The sequence below is a fragment of the Manihot esculenta genome, chromosome 15 (assembly GCF_001659605.2).
Source record: "Manihot esculenta cultivar AM560-2 chromosome 15, M.esculenta_v8, whole genome shotgun sequence".
Lineage (NCBI taxonomy): Eukaryota > Viridiplantae > Streptophyta > Magnoliopsida > Malpighiales > Euphorbiaceae > Manihot > Manihot esculenta.
This window is the reverse complement of record NC_035175.2, coordinates 6,068,266-6,087,309: the sequence shown is the minus strand read 5'-3', so window position 1 is coordinate 6,087,309 and position 19,044 is coordinate 6,068,266. Positions and strand designations below refer to the sequence as shown.

The 19,044-nt window shown below is 31.9% G+C and overlaps 2 protein-coding genes and 2 pseudogenes across 2 annotated transcripts; 2 read left to right on the top strand and 2 right to left on the bottom strand.

The window, feature by feature from the left end:
• The first annotated feature begins 344 nt into the window (after positions 1 to 344).
• On the top strand, positions 345 to 4,530 carry LOC110601049 (annotated as a pseudogene).
• Positions 4,531 to 6,394: 1,864 nt separating this feature from the next.
• LOC110601212 lies at positions 6,395 to 7,295 on the top strand. Its single transcript, XM_021738267.2, has 2 exons — positions 6,395 to 6,915; positions 7,038 to 7,295. The coding sequence occupies exons 1-2, from the start codon at positions 6,551 to 6,553 to the stop codon at positions 7,093 to 7,095; spliced, it is 423 nt and encodes a 140-aa protein (XP_021593959.1). The 5' UTR covers positions 6,395 to 6,550; the 3' UTR covers positions 7,096 to 7,295.
• A 98-nt stretch (positions 7,296 to 7,393) lies between these two features.
• Positions 7,394 to 10,713, bottom strand: LOC110601595 (annotated as a pseudogene).
• Positions 10,714 to 11,167: 454 nt separating this feature from the next.
• Positions 11,168 to 13,989, bottom strand: LOC110602218 ((-)-germacrene D synthase). Its single transcript, XM_021739681.2, has 7 exons — positions 13,808 to 13,989; positions 13,414 to 13,678; positions 12,953 to 13,322; positions 12,645 to 12,863; positions 12,080 to 12,218; positions 11,717 to 11,965; positions 11,168 to 11,548 (listed from the first exon to the last, which is right to left on the bottom strand). The coding sequence occupies exons 1-7, from the start codon at positions 13,937 to 13,939 to the stop codon at positions 11,264 to 11,266; spliced, it is 1,659 nt and encodes a 552-aa protein (XP_021595373.1). The 5' UTR covers positions 13,940 to 13,989; the 3' UTR covers positions 11,168 to 11,263.
• Positions 13,990 to 19,044: the final 5,055 nt, after the last annotated feature.

Genomic DNA, 19,044 nt, shown 5'->3' with positions numbered 1-19,044 from the left:
CAAGCTTTATAGCAAGAAACTAAATAAGTAGGACAAGAAATACATCTTTTTGCATTAAACTTTGATACAAAATGAATTATGAGCTTTTAACTCATTGAATTGATATTATTTTCAAATGTTCAAATACTCTGTTTGGAACTAACCAGAATGGGCTTAGTTAGACATGTTAATGTGCTTTTCACACATTGGATTGATGTCCTTTTCAGATGTTCAAATACTCAGTTTAACGGCTATAACCAGAAAGGGCTGAATGGGATATGCCAATTGTCTAAAGGACTCGGTTGACTTTTCATAATAAATTTGGGGGTCTAAATGAGATTTTGGCCTTCGTGTGTTTTTCTTTTCAGCAGTTTGGCCTTTGTTTGAGGCATGGGGTACAGGGGTAGTAATGCGGTGATTAAACAAGGTCACATTCGAATTGGAAAGGAAAAGTAGAGATTTTTCATTGCTCTGTAACTGAAGCCTGAAACGGTGGGGTTTAGCTAAAACCCTTGACCCTGTCCACCATCACCATCATCATCATCATCATCACCATCACCATCACCATCACCATGGCTATGAGAGCTAGGGCGTCTTTGGCGGCAGCTCCCAGCGGCTTTCTGCGCCTCTTCTCAACGACCTCCACTTCATCCTTCATTCCTTCGCCCACCACGGCGGAGACTTCTGCTCAAGAAAAGGCTGAGCCCAACACCAATCTCTTTGTCTGCGGCATGTACCTCTCTCTTTCTCTATCGCCTTCTCTTCTTTATCAACTACTCTGTTTATTATTATTGTTATTATTATTTGGTTTTACTCTGTTTTCTCCTTAGTAAATGAATGCAGATGAAATGCTAGAAATGACAGGAGATATCTAAAATTTATGAAATCGGATTTTTTTTTTCTTTCAGTGACATTTCGTAGATTGCTCTGTTGTTTTAGTATTGCCTTCTTTATATTTGTACTATAATTTTTTTGGGTTCTCATTTTTATTGGTGGTTTTGATTTTCTTATGGTATTATTATTACTTGTCATTTGAGCAAATTATCTGCTATATTATTTATTACTACGTCGAATTTTGTTTGTTTCATGTTAGCCTGGGGATGCATTATAACTCGAAATAATTGCACGGTTTTCCGTTAGTTATATGACAGACATATGTGCAATAGCAAGTTGGCGATGGATACAAGGGAGTTGAGGAGATTTTGCAATTTTATTTCTGAAAACCTAAATGGTCTGGAAACGGTATGGCTTAAATTCTTATAGATATGTTTGTGCTACTATTTTTGGGAAAATAAGACATGATAATGACATGCACATGCTAATAATAGATTATAAAACCTTTATATTAGAGCAACATCTTCTAGAAAGATTGTTTGGAAATGCAAGATGTTGCTCTTTAGGATTATTTTGATGCTTGCTGAATGGTAGTCAACTGGTACTAATGTCTATTTTGGTTGAGTTACTGATATGGTTCCTAATAGTAAATTTTTTGTTGTAAAGGCAGGAAAATAGAGTTTGCAAATACAACTGTTTCATTTTTGTTCTTCATTCTTTTATAATATTGATAATATAATCTATTCAATGGCATCTGTTAACTTTGATCATCCTTGGCAACACCACAATAGATTATGTAGGTGATGTGGGATATTAATATTACACATTGAAGGATAGCTACACATAATGAAACAACTCAGATGCTGTAATTGTAGTTATGAAGTATAAATGGATAATATAGTTGCTGATAAGGGATTATGCAATGCATTGAGCAAAAAATTCAATGTTGTAAGGTTTTAGCACATTACAAATCTCAAGATATTTTTGGAATTGTGTGATGCAGTTCTTTTCTTAGGTCTGTTGATCTTAGTTCTGATGTGAAGAAGTTTTACCTGTGAAAGTTCATATCTTCTCAGTTTTCTTGAAGGGGCTGTAATTATATGGAGAAGGGAGTAGAATGGATCAGGTTGTTAGGAGCTAGCTGTTGTAGTTGGCAGGAAAATTAGTTATGCATGAGAAAGTCGTACAAATAACTGAAGAGGGTGCAACAGAGGAGAGAACTATCCAAGAAATATCAAGATTTAATAAGCTCTCTCTGATTCTCTCTATTATCTTCTCTTTAAGTTGTATTACTCACTATATTTCTTCTCCTATTTTCCTTCTCCTTCTTTCTCGATTTTTCTCTAATTTCTACTGTCTTTTCTGGAGTGAAGAATCCTGCTCTGTAACACTCTTTTTCCAGCAACAGATTGTTTGCTTGAAGTATTTATTTCCTAATGGATTGACTAGAATGGATGAACATAAATGTAAATCAATGAGCCTTACTTGAATTACATCTGAAACAATGTTTAATATCCATCAATTAGATGAAAGCAAGTGCTTTATGTGATGTTAATTGTGAAAGAGAAAACTTTTGATTATTATGAATTTGTTGCCTTTTCAGGTGAGTGACATTCACAAATTCTGGAATCTTTCATTTTACGTGACCATGATTAATCTGAACTACTTGGAGTTGGTTTTATGGATCTTTTTCTTTCATTTCTTCCTGTAGAGCTTCAGCTTCAACAATCTGACGTTATACCTTTTTGGTTTATTTGCGTCTATATAATGAGATGGTACAGAGTTTGTATACAAATCTACAGCCTTCTGTCATCCCAGGCTCTGGCCCAGCTGTTTATGGTCTAATTGAGACTATACTCATACCAACCAGAGTTGTTCTTCACACTTTGGGATTTATTTTAAATGTGGATATATTTGTGAAGCCTGTATTGATGTTTTAATTCCTATTTTCTCAAGGGAGTACTAAATGTTAGGGGTGTTCCATTGACATGAATTTCTTATTTTCACTTGAGATGTAGAGTTTCTTGATAAGACCTAGCAATCAATGATAGTTTGATCAGTTTGTTTTCTCTCGATGTATGGCTATCTTTTACAATTTTGACCAATTTCTCTTTGAGATTCATTTTTTACTTGGCATGGTCTTTTAACTTTTTTGTCAAATATATTTGCAGGACTTAGCAAACGAACCACTTCAGAGGGACTAAGGGAAGCGTTTTCCAAGTTTGGTGAAGTGGTTCATGATTTGTGCTGCTTTCCTTAAATGTTCAAGAAAATGCCTCTATGAATTATCAATAATTTTTCGTCTTGCATTTTACAGCCAGAGTGGTGACTGATAGGGTGTCAGGATACTCTAAGGGGTTTGGTTTTGTCGGATATGCTGGCTTAGATGATGCTGCTAAAGGTATAGAAAGCATGGATGGGAAGGTGAGTATGTGATTTTTCTGCTTTCAATTCTTGAATAAAATTAGAGAAGTTATTATTTTACTAAGATCTAAGTACACGTGATACATGATAATTAAATTATTGATACAGCGAATGTAAATGGTAAAAATTAAAATTGTGCAATTTCCGGTCCATTTAATATGGTTTGTGCATGAGCTCTTCAATGCACACAGCAAAGCTACAGAGTTTTGAGAACTCTAATTGAAATCCACTCATCTCTTGATTTTTGTCTATTAAAGTTAATTTTACTTATTTCAGTGATAATGTTGATTTTGTTGATTCTTTCTTTGCTACTTCAATCTTGGAGGAATTCAAATGGATTATTTTTTTTATCTATTTTTGTTTTGTAGTTTATTTTTTCACCTTATTTAGGAATGATGTTGATTTTTATTGTTGCGACAGTCTCTCTCTTTTTTTTTTTTCCCAAATTTCTTTCTGATTATACTGTGTTCTATAGTTTTTAGATGGCTGGGTTATATTCACTGAGTATGCAAGACCCAGGTCATCACCTACTCCACCTGGGAACAATGTAGGTCCCGGTTATGGGAGCAACACTGGTCCTGCATATGGTAGCAGTACAGGTCGTGCATTCGGGAATGCTACTGGTCCTGCATATGGTAGCAGTACAGGTCGTGAATATGGGGCACGTCCTGCGTATCAGAGCAACATGGGTCCTGAATATGGGAATGCAAGGAGTATTGCATATGGGAATACTACGTATACTGCACATGTGAGCAATGTAGGTCCTAATGGGAATTCCTCTGGGCCTGCGTAGTGAGCAACATGGATTCCACATATGGGAGCAACAGTAGTGGTCCTACCTTTGGTAGCAACATGGGCCATGCATATGGGTCCGATAGTGGTTCTGCATATGGTAATAGCAGCACTCCCACATATGGAAATGCTTCAGGAACTGTGTATGAAAACATGGGTCCAGCTTATAGTGATAATATGAGTGCTTCATATGACCGTCAATGATTTATATGAGCTAGCAAGCTAAACATCTTACAAAGTCTTTCTAGTCAGTGAAGAGCATTCGACGAATTCTTTGATGCTACCCTGGTTTGCCTCGCAAAGCCTGGGGATTGAAAGTGTCGGAGATAACATTATAATGAGCTGATTGAACTTACAGGTACCTCAACACAAAATGTTGCAACAACACTTTTATTAGCTATTCATAAACATTTTGTCTTACGAAGCATGTACTCCATGTACCGAGGATGTCATTCTGAATACTCTACCATTAAGAAGTTTGTTTAAGGTGTCATTTGATAATTCGAGTATGTGTCAATAGGTGTCACTAAGTGTGTAGCTTTATAATTTGAGAAAAAACTAAGAATTGAAAACACAAGTCTTTTATCGGACCACATAAGCTTACCTTTTGTCCCATTTCAGTTCCTATCTGTGCTTATTTGCTGCCTCAAGTTTCACCTGGTAGTTTGTGCACGACATCAGCCTTCTAGAAATTTGAGCAGAGGAGGCCGAGTACATCAACCATAGCACAAAAATTCAAACCCATTACCAATTTTCTCATTTATTAGAAAAATCACAGGTGGCCCTGAATCTATGACGTTATTTTCCAAATGGGCCTATGAAAATAGTGAATTTGCCCTTTGGTCGAGGCAACCCGACGAAATTTATATCATGGAAAGAAACCCAACAGGAAGATATCTCAATTTTATCATCCAAACAGAGGGTAATACTTGTTATGAAATGGTTGCAGGGAACTATAAGATAACAGACTTTAATGCGTCTTCGGTTTTTGACGCTTTTAACATTTTTCATAACCGCATATGAGAACTTGGGATTTATGAAATTTTCAGTATTGTCAATTTTGGTAGGGTTGAGGGTTTTCTGATGGGTTGTTATCTTTCTTAAGTTGGATTTTATGGAGAGAAAGACCAAAAAATAGCTAAATATGACAAAAAGATTCAAGGAAACATCTATTATTGGGAGAGTGGGAACTGGGGGAAGATACTAGTTAGAGTGCTTATTGTATCAATTTTTGTGGTGCAAAATGAATTTTTTGCATCGACACGTCTATTTCTATAACTTATTTTCACATTGTATCATAAGAGAATACAATTATTCAACTGTCGTGATTGTGACTTCAAATTGTTTGAGCTACAGTTAAAAGGGTTTTGTAAATAAATTTCAGCCTGTTTTGTTTAGCTATTAGCGATTGTGGGTCAAATGGTGATGCTTTAAAATAACAAGTGGATTACTATGAAAATATATTCACTATCACTTATAATTTTTTATTGATGTTTCTAAACTATGAAGGGAACTGTTATTTCCCATACAGAGGACAACTTATTAATAGCATTGTAATTCAATAGGCACTTGAAGGCTATGTCTTTTCAATTTTTATTAAACAATAATTAATTAGATAATAAAAAAATGTTTCATTTATTATGTAGCAGTTATATTTTTAACAGTACTTAATAAAATATTAAATATAAGAGCTCGTTAATTAATTTATAAAACAGTATAAATAGTAATTATTTAAACTCCTTCTTTAAATGAGAATTCAAAATTATATATTTTAACAATCTTCAAAAGTTTCAGGTTTTTTTTTTTTTTAAAAAAAAGAAAAACATAAAATAAATGACACACAAAATGCACAAGACAAGCACATGAGAACAAATAACATTTTTTAGTTGTATGAAACCCAATCTCTAAATTTATATTTAACTCATTATCTACCCTAACTAATGGATGCCTAATCCTAATCCTAATCCTAATCCTAATCCTAATCCTAATCCTAATGGACACTTTTATTAATTATCTTACCATTTATCTCTCAATTGGTCCAACCACTATATATTAATATATGTTTTTAAAAAATCAATTACGCATCTTCACAGTTTTTAATTTATTCGCAAATTACTTATTTATTCAAGCTTAACTATTACAAAAAAAAAAAAACATCTACAGGTAAAAGTTGGGTAAGTTTGGACATGTGAGCCCAACGTGGCTCCATCAACCCTGCGGGTCCGCCGCCAGATCTCACTCCTCCATTCGAGGGGTATATGTGTAATAAGATTACAAATCAATGTCCATTCTTATCCCCAATCCGATAACGCCAAAAATGTCTCCCTCTATAAAAGCCACCTGTAACTTGAAAACTCGCAATTCCGTCTAACGGCCTTCCACTCTCTGGTTGCAATTTGTGAATCATAGTAGCTGATACCCAATACTAAGAACGACGACAATGAGAGAAAAGTTTTTGTTCTCCTTTCTTTCTTAATTTGGCCTCCTTTTTGGTCTTTTTTCCATTTTAAATTCTTTACACATGAAGTTTTTATTGGAATTCGTCTGGTGTTGCGGGGCCAGTGGCAGTGATAATTCCGAAACGAATGCTTCGGAAACGAACGGACGGCGTTCGGAGGAGGCGCGGGCGCTGATGGCACAGCGGACACTGCAGACTCTGACGATGAGAAGTAGAAGGAAGAGGGGCAGAGTAAGGTCAGCATCTGCTTCGTCCGGAGTTTCTACGGAGGAGTGGAAGCCGACCCTTTGCTCGATAACTGAGGATAACGTGGTGGTGGTGAAGGAGGAGGGAACGGAAAGAGTGGTAAAGAGGAAGGGCAGTGGAGAACGTGGCGGTGGTGGGTCCCGTCAATTAGCTGGTATTCCTACCTACAACGAAGATTACAGGTAACCATTCTTTATGCAATTTCAAATTTATTATTATTATTATTATGATTTAAAATCTATATTGGTTGGGAAATGGAAATTAAAATTGAAACTTATGGTGGCAAATATATTTTATTTTTCAGGCGAAACAATCAATTCTCGGTAATTCCAACATTCTCTGCGACTCCGTTCATGATTTAGCAGTGATAATTTGGATGTGATGTAAATATATAAGCCAAATTAGTAAAAGCTGGATTACGAAAATCTGCTTTGGATGATGCCCAAATTGGGGGTTCAATTAAGCGTTTGTGGGTTTTGGTAATATAAGAAATCTCTTTTGATTGAAATTCAATTGTAATCTCATAAGAATTATCCAATTTTATACTCTTAATTTCCTCTTATTGTAAAAGAGATACAATTAATATAGTGATTAAGATAACTTATTAATGAGATGATTAAAAAGGGAATTAGTTATAATCCATAGATTGATCAAAATTTGAGAATTTTTTTTGTCATTTAACGGTACTCTTACATGTAAATCCACAAACTAACCAAATAGAAAAATGATTTTGAATTAAGAAAATTTATTTTGAAAAATCATGATAATTTCATGGAGTTTCGTGCAACTACTAGGAATACACTGTTCATCTCAACTGTAACGCGATGATTATCCCAACAGTTAAGGTGAAAGAAAAACAAAAATACAGGTAGATTTATGCATAATTTTCCTATCCACTTTCTATAATACTAAAATTTCTAAGTTTTGGAGTTAAAGAGTCCTAGAGATTAACCAATGAATGAACGAATGCAAAGGGGGAAAGGAAGTCAACGTTTATGCAAAAAGGTCAAATAGAAAGTGCATGTATGATACTGTAATTGGAGGATAAAAATTACTTCTAAAAAAAGTATTTATTTTAGATCCAGATAAGTAGTAATTTGGAAAACCTATTTTATTATTATAATGCTTTTAAAATAAAATTATCAAATTTTATTTATATTTTTTAATATCATCTAAAGATGCATTTCTCAACTACATGGTAATTTTTATCGGACATAAAATTGCTCCCTGCCTAATTGATGACTCGGCCACATCTTCATAATGACAACGTGCCTTGCATTACAATCTGAATTGATTTATGTACATCATTTTAAAGAAATGGGAGAAAAGAAAAAAAGGCCCGACATACTTCAGTCGAGAAGAGGACTCATTGATATCGCTAAATAAAGTCTTATCATTCTGTGATTAATTAGTTACCCACATGAGATTCCAGAGGTTTAGAAAGCTGGTGAAATCCAATGACTCTTAAGTAATATATTTGTTAAGACGCAAAACCTTCAAACGCTTCTCCATCCTCTATTCCAGTCATAGTGTCGTAAAATGGCCGATTTAATGTCTCCGGCAAACAATCCTCCCATAATTCCGCATGCTGCAAACACCGCAAATGGCAATGCACCCCCCCAAAACCACCACAATTGGTGCCAGTATTGCCCCCATTTGTGCTGCCTGAGTGCCACTGCCAAGAGCTGCATTTCTCACTACTGTAGGAAACAACTTTGCTGTGTATATAAACAATAAATTATACGTCCCAGCCATCCCAAATATACCTAAAATTCCACAAATCATTTTTATGATTTTCCATATTCCAGCATTTCCCATCAAGCAAAAGAGCCCACTGAACCATTGTGTTCCACTTGCCAATGGTTTCCTCCCAAACTAGTTCAACAGAAGTGCTGTTATAGTGAATGCTGGCATTTCAGCTACAGCGTTAAGCAGCACATTGAGGTAAGGGTTAGTTTCAAGGTTCACAACATTTAGGCTAATCCCATAATATACAACGGAGCACAAGAAGTTAATCGCCACAGCTAAGAACAAACGCATGCGGGTGAGTGGTGAACGGATTACATCAACTAGAGAACCTGTTATTGCTTCTTTAGTTGCAGGTTCTTCCTTGCAACTCCGGTCATCACTGTTATTTGCTTCCTCGTCAAGGGCCAGTATAAATCCATCAGGAAGGTGGTTTCCATTCGATTTAGCAATTGTGTTCATGAGTTTCATTGCTTCACTGATCCTCCTGCGAACAAGATACCATCGAGGGGACTCGGAAATAAAAGTTCCACTTCCTCGTATGTCCTACTTATCACTATTTTAGTATTTTTAGAATTAATAAAATTAAATTTTGAACACTAAGTGATATGAAAATTTGGGGGTTGGCTTAATTTATGCTTTCATAGTTAACCAGATGCCTGACTATAAATGAAGCAAGCTGGCAATTTAAGTCAACTTCCATCTATATATAAAGCACTGGCTAAAGAAATACCAAAAATTTAATATGATAGTGATCCTGCACAAGAGGACAAATGCGTCCTTTTTTATTTTGTGGTTTAGGAGATGAAGGGTCGAAACTAATAAAATAAGCTTGGGACCACAAATTGATATATAGGACATTGTAATTAATTTGCCATATGAATTAGGACATCGTAATTGCCAGAGACATGTGCCACATCTAAAATTACAAAAATTTTATTATATACATATTTTTTTCTCCATATGTTTGTTTAGAATTAATATTCCTATTAACATTTAATTATACACTCAATTAACTAATAGATTATTCTCATTTTGACTTCAAAAAAAAAAAAAAAGATTATTCTCATTTCACTTAAATCATAAATCAAAGAGAAAACACATAATAAAAATTCTCATTTGTAGGATGTTTGTTCATCCGGGATTGTAGTAAAAAATTTTATTTATATTTTTTTTTCGTAATTTTATTTACTTTAGTTTTTATATATATTAAAATAATTTTTTATTAAAATTTTCATTATGCTATTTTAAAAATATTAAATTTTAAAATTAAAATAAAATTAAATAACATCACAATAATCTATTTACATATTATTATAATATAAAAAATAAAATAATAAAAATTTTTAAAAAATCAACAAAAATTGTGGGAAGTAGTAATATAATATGAAACATAAGCTAACAAAAAACAGGATTTTATTTCTTAAACCAGCTAAAAACGAAAAATAAAAAGGCTCACCGATCGTGCAGCCACCGAAGAAAACGGCCTGAACCAATCCGACCTTAAACTTCTGTGCAGAGACCAAACCCCACTGGGCCACCGTGGAACTCTCCAGACCACCAACCCACTCCCATGACCCCGGTTCAAACCGACAAACGCTCTTCGCTCTTGGGTCGCAACCTGATCCTAAACATCTGAAATCCGGTTCACGGTCTGCAAAATATCACGACCATGGTGTGGAACGCCTCCAGGGCCCAAGCCAAGCTGGTCAGCACAAAGTAACGCAATTGCCACCCCGAATTCGCCGCACTGCTTTGGAGCATATCATCAATGCTTAGCTTCTCCGGCTCCGAATGTTTCAAAGAAGGTTGAAGCAGCGGTAACCGGAGCTCTGGATCTGAAGATGGCATCATAGCCATTTTTTTTATTTATATCGGTTTTTCGCATGCACCAGTATGTATATTTACTGGTAGAGATAGGCGTATATACATAGACAAGAAATAGAGAAAGACTCGGATAAGGCCATGGCCCTGAACCATTGTTCTTGAAGCAGTGGGTCAGTAGACAAGAAGTAGAACCAGCCGTTGATATCGTGGTACGACTGCGATGCGGATAAGCTACGATTACTAAGTGAGGCTCTGTCTGAAAGGGAGTGAAATGTTCAAATTTTTGGCAACTACAATTTTTCTTTTTTTTTGTTGGCAACTATATATATATATTAAAAGAAAAAAAGAAAGACGGCAAGGAAGGAAGAAACTTGTAATATTGAAAATGTTTTTCTTTATTTTATTTTTAAAGAAAGACCGACTTGCTTTTCTGACTCTCCGATTTTTTATCTCCATTTAAAATAATATATATATAACATCAGAAAAATATTAATAAAATACATAATTAGACTCAATTAAAAACTATTTTTCATGAAAATGTTTTGTGTAAAATATTTTTCAATAAAATAATTTATTTTTTATTATTTAATTTTAATTTAAAAATAAAATTTATTAATAAATTTATATATAAAAATTTCTGATTTTAATTAAAATAATTTATTTTTCTTTTAACTGAAATTCTTTTTAAATTTTTTTTAATATTTTAAACACTAGAAATTACAAAAAATATTTTTCGTGATAAACTCAAAAAGGGAGAGCTTCACTACCCCGACAGGCACTTATTACACATTATAAGTTACATGCAAATCACATTGCAAACCAATTGAAGTTTTCATTTCAAGCTCCTTTAACCGGACCGGATTCATATTTGCCCATATTATTAATAGTCTACCACACTAGCTAACCACAACATAATTATAAAAAACGACACTTCCTAAATAACCCCACTTGCTCATGTTATACAGGATCCACGAGTAGAGAAGACACAAAATCTTTTAACACTCCAGCATGTGTGTAGCCATCTTCATTCTTGTACACAACATCCATTACTCGTGAAAGATTGAGAATTCTCGTTAGGACATGCATAGGGACGGAAGTCGGATACAGACACTCTTCATTAATATCCTTCCATGCACTTGCAACCCATTTTTTAAATTCTTGTACAGCTTCTTCTTTCGTAGCACTATGTTGTTTCATGTAGCACTCAATGCTGGACGCCGAGTGTCCTCTCTTTTGCTCAAACTACATACATATACGTTGAGATGAATTACTTGTATCATACAGTAGGGTTGGAAAATAATTGTTCGTTCTAACCTTTTTGCAATTAATCTTTATATTTTATGGATTCGTGCCTCTAACTAAGTCTTTTATCTCCACAATTCAATTCAAAATTCTAATAACTATAGTTACCTCGTGGGATACAATGTCATCCATGAGTCTAGCAATGATTTCTGAGGCTATAACCATCTTAGGTTCAGTAAATAACCAATCAAATGAGTCTTTTGTTACGATATCTCCCATTCCAACAAGGGATGTAACTGCCAGTAGTGCATAGCCTGAGGTAGTTAATGCGATGGACATGTACTCCTCTGTCGTCGGTAAGTGTTTCTGGTGGAACCATATGGATTCCATGAAGTAAGCTCTAACTTGATTTTTCATCTGAGAAAACAAAGGAATTGCAAACCTTCTTAAACAATTAATAATATTTTCATCTTCCATATAAAATTATTATAAAAATTTAGTTAAAGGGGTTTCAATATATATTCGACTTACTGCTTCTTTAGCATAATAAAAACGGTATAATCTTCCTTGATCGAATAAGTTTTTTTCAATTTCTGTATATACATTTAGAAATGTCTTGTAATATTCTTTCATATACTCTGGCAGCTGATCTATTGCGCTAATATCCCACCTGAAAAAGATTTTCAGGATAACATAAGATAGAAATATCACACCCGAAGAAGATAACATAAGATAGACCCCATATGTCGATTACAATAATTTGTAATACATGTAAATTGGAATTTTTTTTAAATCATGCATTATCAATAAAATATCTTTTAAATCATGTAATCCGAAAAAATATTTTTGAATGGTGTATCAAAAAATGTATATTCGACAGTTATATTGTCAAATATGTACCCTTGTTCGACACCGTTGGTTCAAACATTAAGCTTCCATGCCATTGCCATTCTATCTTTTAAGATAATTCAAAAAAATATTTTAAAATTATATATTATTGTTATTCTATAATAATAGCCACACAAGGAGGTTCCTCCCTCGCAATTCCATCGAGGGGATGAGGGCTATTGTGCGAAGAACTGGAGCAAAGTCAAACCTTTCGACTGCTGCTGTAAAGAGCTCAAGTTCTTCAGGTGTTCCATATACATCATAAATATCGTCCATAATTGAGGTCATAGCAATCACTTTGGTTAGAATCCTTCTAGCCGGAGAATATTCAGGCTCAAAGTAAACCCCCAAAATCCAGAAGTAGCCTTCAACAATTCTGTCTCTTGCAAAAGGAAGCTTGTTTGCAAAGTCTAATTCTTTCCACCACCTAATCAGAAGAATCAGTTCAACTAATCATACGCAGTGCACATGCTAAAAGGGAGACGTATAAATCTTGCATTATTGTAGAGCGCTTACTTTGCAATGTCGCTCAGTTCCTTCTGATGTTGTTTTTGCAATATATTGAAGTCCAACTTAGCAAAAGATAGCAGAACTGGATTACATGAAGATTCTCCTTCGTAGATAGAGAAGTAACGCCTTGCCTCTAGTCTGGGCAAGCCCTTCCGAATAGGCTGCTTTAAAGCATGGGTAATTTGCGGTGCGAGGGGCATACCTGGGGTAACCATGGACTCAAGGTGAGCAGTAGTGAAAGCTAGTGCTTCTTCTAAAATGTCTTCTCCGTGCACCCTGAGATGCGTAGCTTCATACAAGCTTAGCATTCCTCGGTGGTCATTGACAAGGGCATCCTTGAAGTTCCCTTGGCTGTCCTTGAACTTGTTAAAAACATCTGCATCAAGATGAAATATAAGAAAATTCTTCACATAGCCTAAACAAATTAGAACAACCGACTAAGGGAAGGAAGAGGGAAGAGTACATACCACTGGACATGTTGTAGCCTTGTTGTCTAACCAGTCGAAACTTGAGAGCAATTGCATATAGGTCATTAATATCATCATCAGATTCAGAGCTAATCTCTTTTAGAATTTCATCAATTTCAGTTTCAAAATGGTAAGACACGCCGAGGCGCTGGATTGAATCGATCAAATCTATTTTGTGTGAAAGCTTATCCACATTCATCATCAGCACACTCCTCACTTCTTGCTTGAGTTTCGCATGATGCTCATACATTCCGTCATTTGTATTCTACGTCAAAAAAGAAACAAGAGATAAGCACGTGCACATGGGAAGCTTCCTATATACATATCCTCTTTTGATTAAATTATTTGTTATAAGTGATAACTGATTTTTGAAAAAATAAAATGACGTTTTCACCTGCAGAGAGTGATAGTTGTTTGAAAGGAAATGGTCCCCCCAAATGCTAGGTTGATAACCTGCAGATCGACGTTTAACATCAGCAGTTTTGGCATTGGGAGGGTGAGCAGAAGCTGAAATTTGAATCTGCATTTTCTTAATCTGATGCGGGGTAAGTGGTTGTAATAAAATGATAAAGATCTGCAAACTTCTTGCTTGCGAAGCTGTTTGGGTGAAGCCTTATTTATAGTCGAATCTGAAGCTTTACGAGATTCCCAAGTTAAAAGGAAACGTGTCTTTTTTCTTGAAAAAATATAATTTTGTTAATAATATTTTTAATATTCAAATTTATTAATAATATTCAAGTGTTTATATATACATAATCATATAGGAACAACGTAATCGGATTTACCATGGGCAATGGGCCACTTGTGAAAATTAGGACAAAAGGTAGATTATATTTTATTGTTTTTCGCATATAAAATATTAAAATTTAATAAATAAAAAATTATATTATAAACATAAAAATTTATTAATAATTATAATATTTAGTGATTAATCTATAAAACTATATGAATAATTTTAATTAAAAATATAAAATTTATATTATAGTATTATTTTATTAATTAAATAAAATAAAAAGGATTAAATTTAAAAATATAATAAATTAAAGGGAGATTTATAATTTAGTCCCTGGATATTACCATTATTAATAAGTCAGTCCTTGTATTTTCAGAAATATATTCAAATGTTCTTATCTTTTCTCTCCATCAATAAAATAATCATTTCATTTATTTCTGCCATTAAAAATATAGTAAAAAACCAAATTACCCCTTGTTTTCCTCCTCCTCCTTCTTCTTCATCATGATTCTTTCTCCTCTTTTTCTTTTTCTTATTCTTCTTCTTTGATTCTACTTCAATTTTTCTTTCTATTCTTCTTCTTTAAGAAGGAGGTGGTTATTCTTCTTTTTCTTCTGCTTCTTCATCATTATCATCATCTTCTTCTTCTTCTCCTTCTTCTCCTTTTTTTTCTTTTTCTTCTCCTTCATCATCATCATCTTCTTCTTCTTCTCTTTCTTCTTTTTAGAGGAGGAGGAGGATGGACTATTTCGTTGACGAAAAAAAATGATAAAGATATTTTAATAAATGTAAGAAAAGATATGGATTATTTCGTTGATGGAAAGAAATAATAAGGGCATTTTAATATATATGAGAAAAGATAATGACGTTTTAATAGATTTCTAAAAATGTATGGAGAGACTATTTCGTTAACGGAAAGAAACGATAAGAAGAGACTATTTCGTTAACGGAAAGAAACGGTAAGGACGTTGTAACAGCCCGGCCCCTTTCGACCGGCCCTGTTACCGCTCACGGCCCAGGGCTATCCCTCGCCTGGCCTCTTGCCACCTCGGGCTTTCCACTGGCGTCGTGAGCAGCTCTTAACATCCCTTCACCCTCACGGGTTCCAGGCAGGATTTGTCCCTCGGGGGAGCCATTACGGCCCGCCCTAGCCCGAGTGGATTTGGCCCAATTCCTTCCTCTGGGAATTAGGTCGCCTCCCCCACTGCTCGAACCCTTGACCTCCCACTTTAAGGGAATAGTCTGGTGAGAGTGACTATTCCCTTAAAGTGGGAGGTCAAGGGTTCGAGTAGTGGGGGAGGCGACCTAATTCCCAGAGGAAGGAATTGGGCCAAATCCACTCGGGCTAGGGTGGGCCGTAATGGCTCCCCCGAGGGACAAATCCTGCCAGGAACCCGTGAGGGTGAATGGATGTTAAGAGCTGCTCACGACGCCAGTGGAAAGCCCGAGGTGGCGAGAGGGCCAGGCGAGGGATAGCCCTGGGCCGTGAGCGGTAACAGTGCCGGGGATCACGTCCGGGCTGTTACAGACGTTTTAATAAATATGAAAAAAGATAGGGACTATTTCATTAACGGAAAGAAATGATAAGAACGTTTTAATAGATATGAGGAAAGATAAGAATGTTTTAATAGATTTTTGAAAATGTAGGAACTGACTTGTTAATAATAGTAATATTCAATTATTAAATAAAAGATTTTATTTAAGGGCAAAATTGAATTTGAAAAATTTGCTCTCATCTTTTATCTATTTTTAACGGAAAAAATGATGGAATGACTATTTTGTTGACAGAAATATTATTTTGTTGACGGAAATAAAAGATAAGAACGTTTTAATAGGTTTTTGAAAATGTAGGGAATGACTTATTAATAATGACAATATCTAGAGACTAAATTATAAATTTCTCTAAATTAAAATATAATTTTTATTAAATACTAAAATATAAATTATAATTTATTAATAATATTTAACGATATTAAAAGAAAAATATCACTTTATTTACTTTTAAAAGTATAAAAAAAAATTATTATAAATTAAAATATAAAATTTTACTGAAAAAAATGTTAAATTATAGGATAATTTATTATAAAAATAAATTCGTGAAATTCTTTAGTGGTTTGGATATGCTAATTCAAATAATTTTGTGGATTAAATTTATTCATATTTATTATGAATTAATAAGAATAATTATATATATATATATATATATATATATAATATCATTTTTAATTAATTATTGATATGACTGAAAATGAATTGAAAATAATTGGTTAATCTAAAAAAATAAAGTGAAATAGCTTCAAAACTCAAGTTTAATGTATTAAAAAGGCGAATATAAATAAATAAATTGAATTTAAAAAGAGTATATAAAAATAAGTATTTTAAATTTTGTGTATGTTTTGTTTTTATATAGTAAAAAAATGGAGTTAGTAAATTTATTGAAAATCTGATTGGTATCGACTAATAAATAGTAAATCCTGTAATTATAGATATAGTAGAAATCTGCTAAATAGTATTCTTTAACAGTAATTTATCATGAAATGTTTGACTGATTCTCTTTTATTTATTTTGATTTTGAATATCGATTATTATGATACACATATTTTTTTGTAGAAATGTAACTTATGTGAAAGAGTGTCATAATTTATTAGAGTTTTATCACGTAATTTATGTTATATTTTAGATAAATATTGAGTCATATTAATTATTATATTCAATAAAGAATTAATATTTTTTATTTATAATAAATGCAAATTAAATAAATAAAATAATTAAGAAAAGTGTTTATTTAAATAAAAATAAGTATAACTACCGATATGCAAAAGTGGTGCATTCCCTAATATATTATTTGATTATTAATTTTTCCATTATAAAATTTAAAATATAAAAATAATAATATTAGTTTAGCACTTTATTTATTTATTTTATATCAATAATGGAGATTTATTTTCAAATTAAAATATTAGTTAAAGTATAAGAAAATTTTACGTTGATTTTGATTCCATAGTTTATATGAAGAAAATATAATTCTAATTCCCTCATGAATAAAATATAAATTAAAACTCACAATTCCATTTTAATTAAGGTGGTTTAATGTAGAATTTTGCTCATATTTTATTTTTATTTTCATTACTTTATTTTTTTTATTTATTGATTTTTTTTTATTTTATGATTATCAGCTTCACAAATAAATAAATAAATAAATAAATGTGGCTGGAATTATTCAAGAATGGACACCACACAAATGGGAGCTGTCGTGTAAAACGTGAATTTGAGGATCCATGCACATGGACCACATTATTGCTGATAATAAGGCGGAGCCAATCATGTGAAGGAAAAATAAGAAGTGATAAATGTATTTTGTGTGGTAGTACTCCTAAGAGCGCCGTAATTGTTACTTATGGGATAAGTGTTTGTGAGTGTAAAAATTAATTAGTATTTAAAAATTATTATTTTTTTAATAATAAATAGCACGCTGCGGTTAAGTCATTCTAATTTTTTTTTAAAAAAATTATATTATTTTCACAATAATTTGTATCAAAATAGTTGTTTGAAAGGTTCACAACCACAAAATTTACATTTTAATGAAAGAAGAGAATAAAAGAATAATTTTGTTTTTTTTTTTACTAAAAATAAAATTAAATTGCATTGGTTACTCTGCTAGCAAGCCTAATAAAAACAACTCACAACAAATTCAATTAAAATTAGAGAGTTGTGATTCCTTCATCAATACTAAACTGAAACTCAAACAAATTCAATTAAAATTAGAATCAGATGTATTAATAAAAATGGACCCATATTTAGGCCAACGAAATCATGCCCTTGAAAATTTTTAAATTATTTAGAGTATTTAAATTATTTTTTCAATAAAAATTATTATTAAATCTTTAAACTTTAAAAAAGTTTATCACTTCATTCCTATATAAAATTTACGCAATTAAAATATTTTTTATTTTATAAAATCAAATTCTTTAATTATTTTATCAAAAATCCATCCATATACCTTAAATATTTATATTATTTAATCCTAAAATTTTAACCATACATATTATTTAATATATATAAATTTAAATATCTATACTATTTAGTTTTGATGACTAAGGGTCAAATAAATTGATTAATAAATTATTCAAAAATTTAATTTTATAAAATAAAGAAATATTTTACTATTTTGATATAGAAATAAATTTTATAATAGTAAATAGAGATGTTAATTTTTAGTTTTTACATTATTTAATAATTATTATTAATTTATTATTCATAAAAATTAAAGTTAAAATATTTTAATTGAATTTTAAAAAATTAAAAATGCAATGAAAAAAATCAATGAAAAGTTAGAAAATTAATTCATCAAATCAAACTAAAACAATGCATTTTGCTTTTTGACATAGAATATGATTGGTACAAAGTCAAAATTTAGAGTTTAAATATTATTTCTATTGTATATTTTAAAAGAGTAATTATTACAAAAGTAAAAAGTAATTATAATTAATGATGTTAATAAAATGTTAATAAGAAATTTTAAATAAAATTACATAAATGTCTATTATTATATTGTTTATAACATAGTAAACTTATTATTTATTTATAAATAAATTAACTTTAAAAAAATTAGAATGTTAATAAAATGTTAATGAGAAATTTTAAATAAAATTATATAAATGTCTATTATTATATTGTTTATAACAAGTAATAAAAGTATTATTTATTTATAAATAAATTAACTTTAAAAAAATTATAATCAACATTTTTAATTATGAATTATAATTGTTGACATTTATATATGGGCAATTTAAAAAAAATAATATTGATAAACATACAAAATATATAGATATTATTTAAATATTTAAAAATATAAATTAATAAATAATATAAAAAAATTAAAAATTTATATTAGCATT

Coding starts and splice junctions, on each gene's coding strand:
- LOC110601212 (XM_021738267.2), top strand. CDS start 6,551: ATGAAGTTTTTATTGGAATTCGTCTGGTGTTGCGGGGCCAGTGGCAGT. Junction 6,916..7,037: donor ACCTACAACGAAGATTACAG/GTAACCATTCTT, acceptor TTTATTTTTCAG/GCGAAACAATCAATTCTCGG.
- LOC110602218 (XM_021739681.2), bottom strand. CDS start 13,939: ATGCAGATTCAAATTTCAGCTTCTGCTCACCCTCCCAATGCCAAAACT. Junction 12,219..12,644: donor TTTACAGCAGCAGTCGAAAG/GTTTGACTTTGC, acceptor AATCTTTTTCAG/GTGGGATATTAGCGCAATAG. Junction 11,966..12,079: donor TTTATTATGCTAAAGAAGCA/GTAAGTCGAATA, acceptor TTGTTTTCTCAG/ATGAAAAATCAAGTTAGAGC.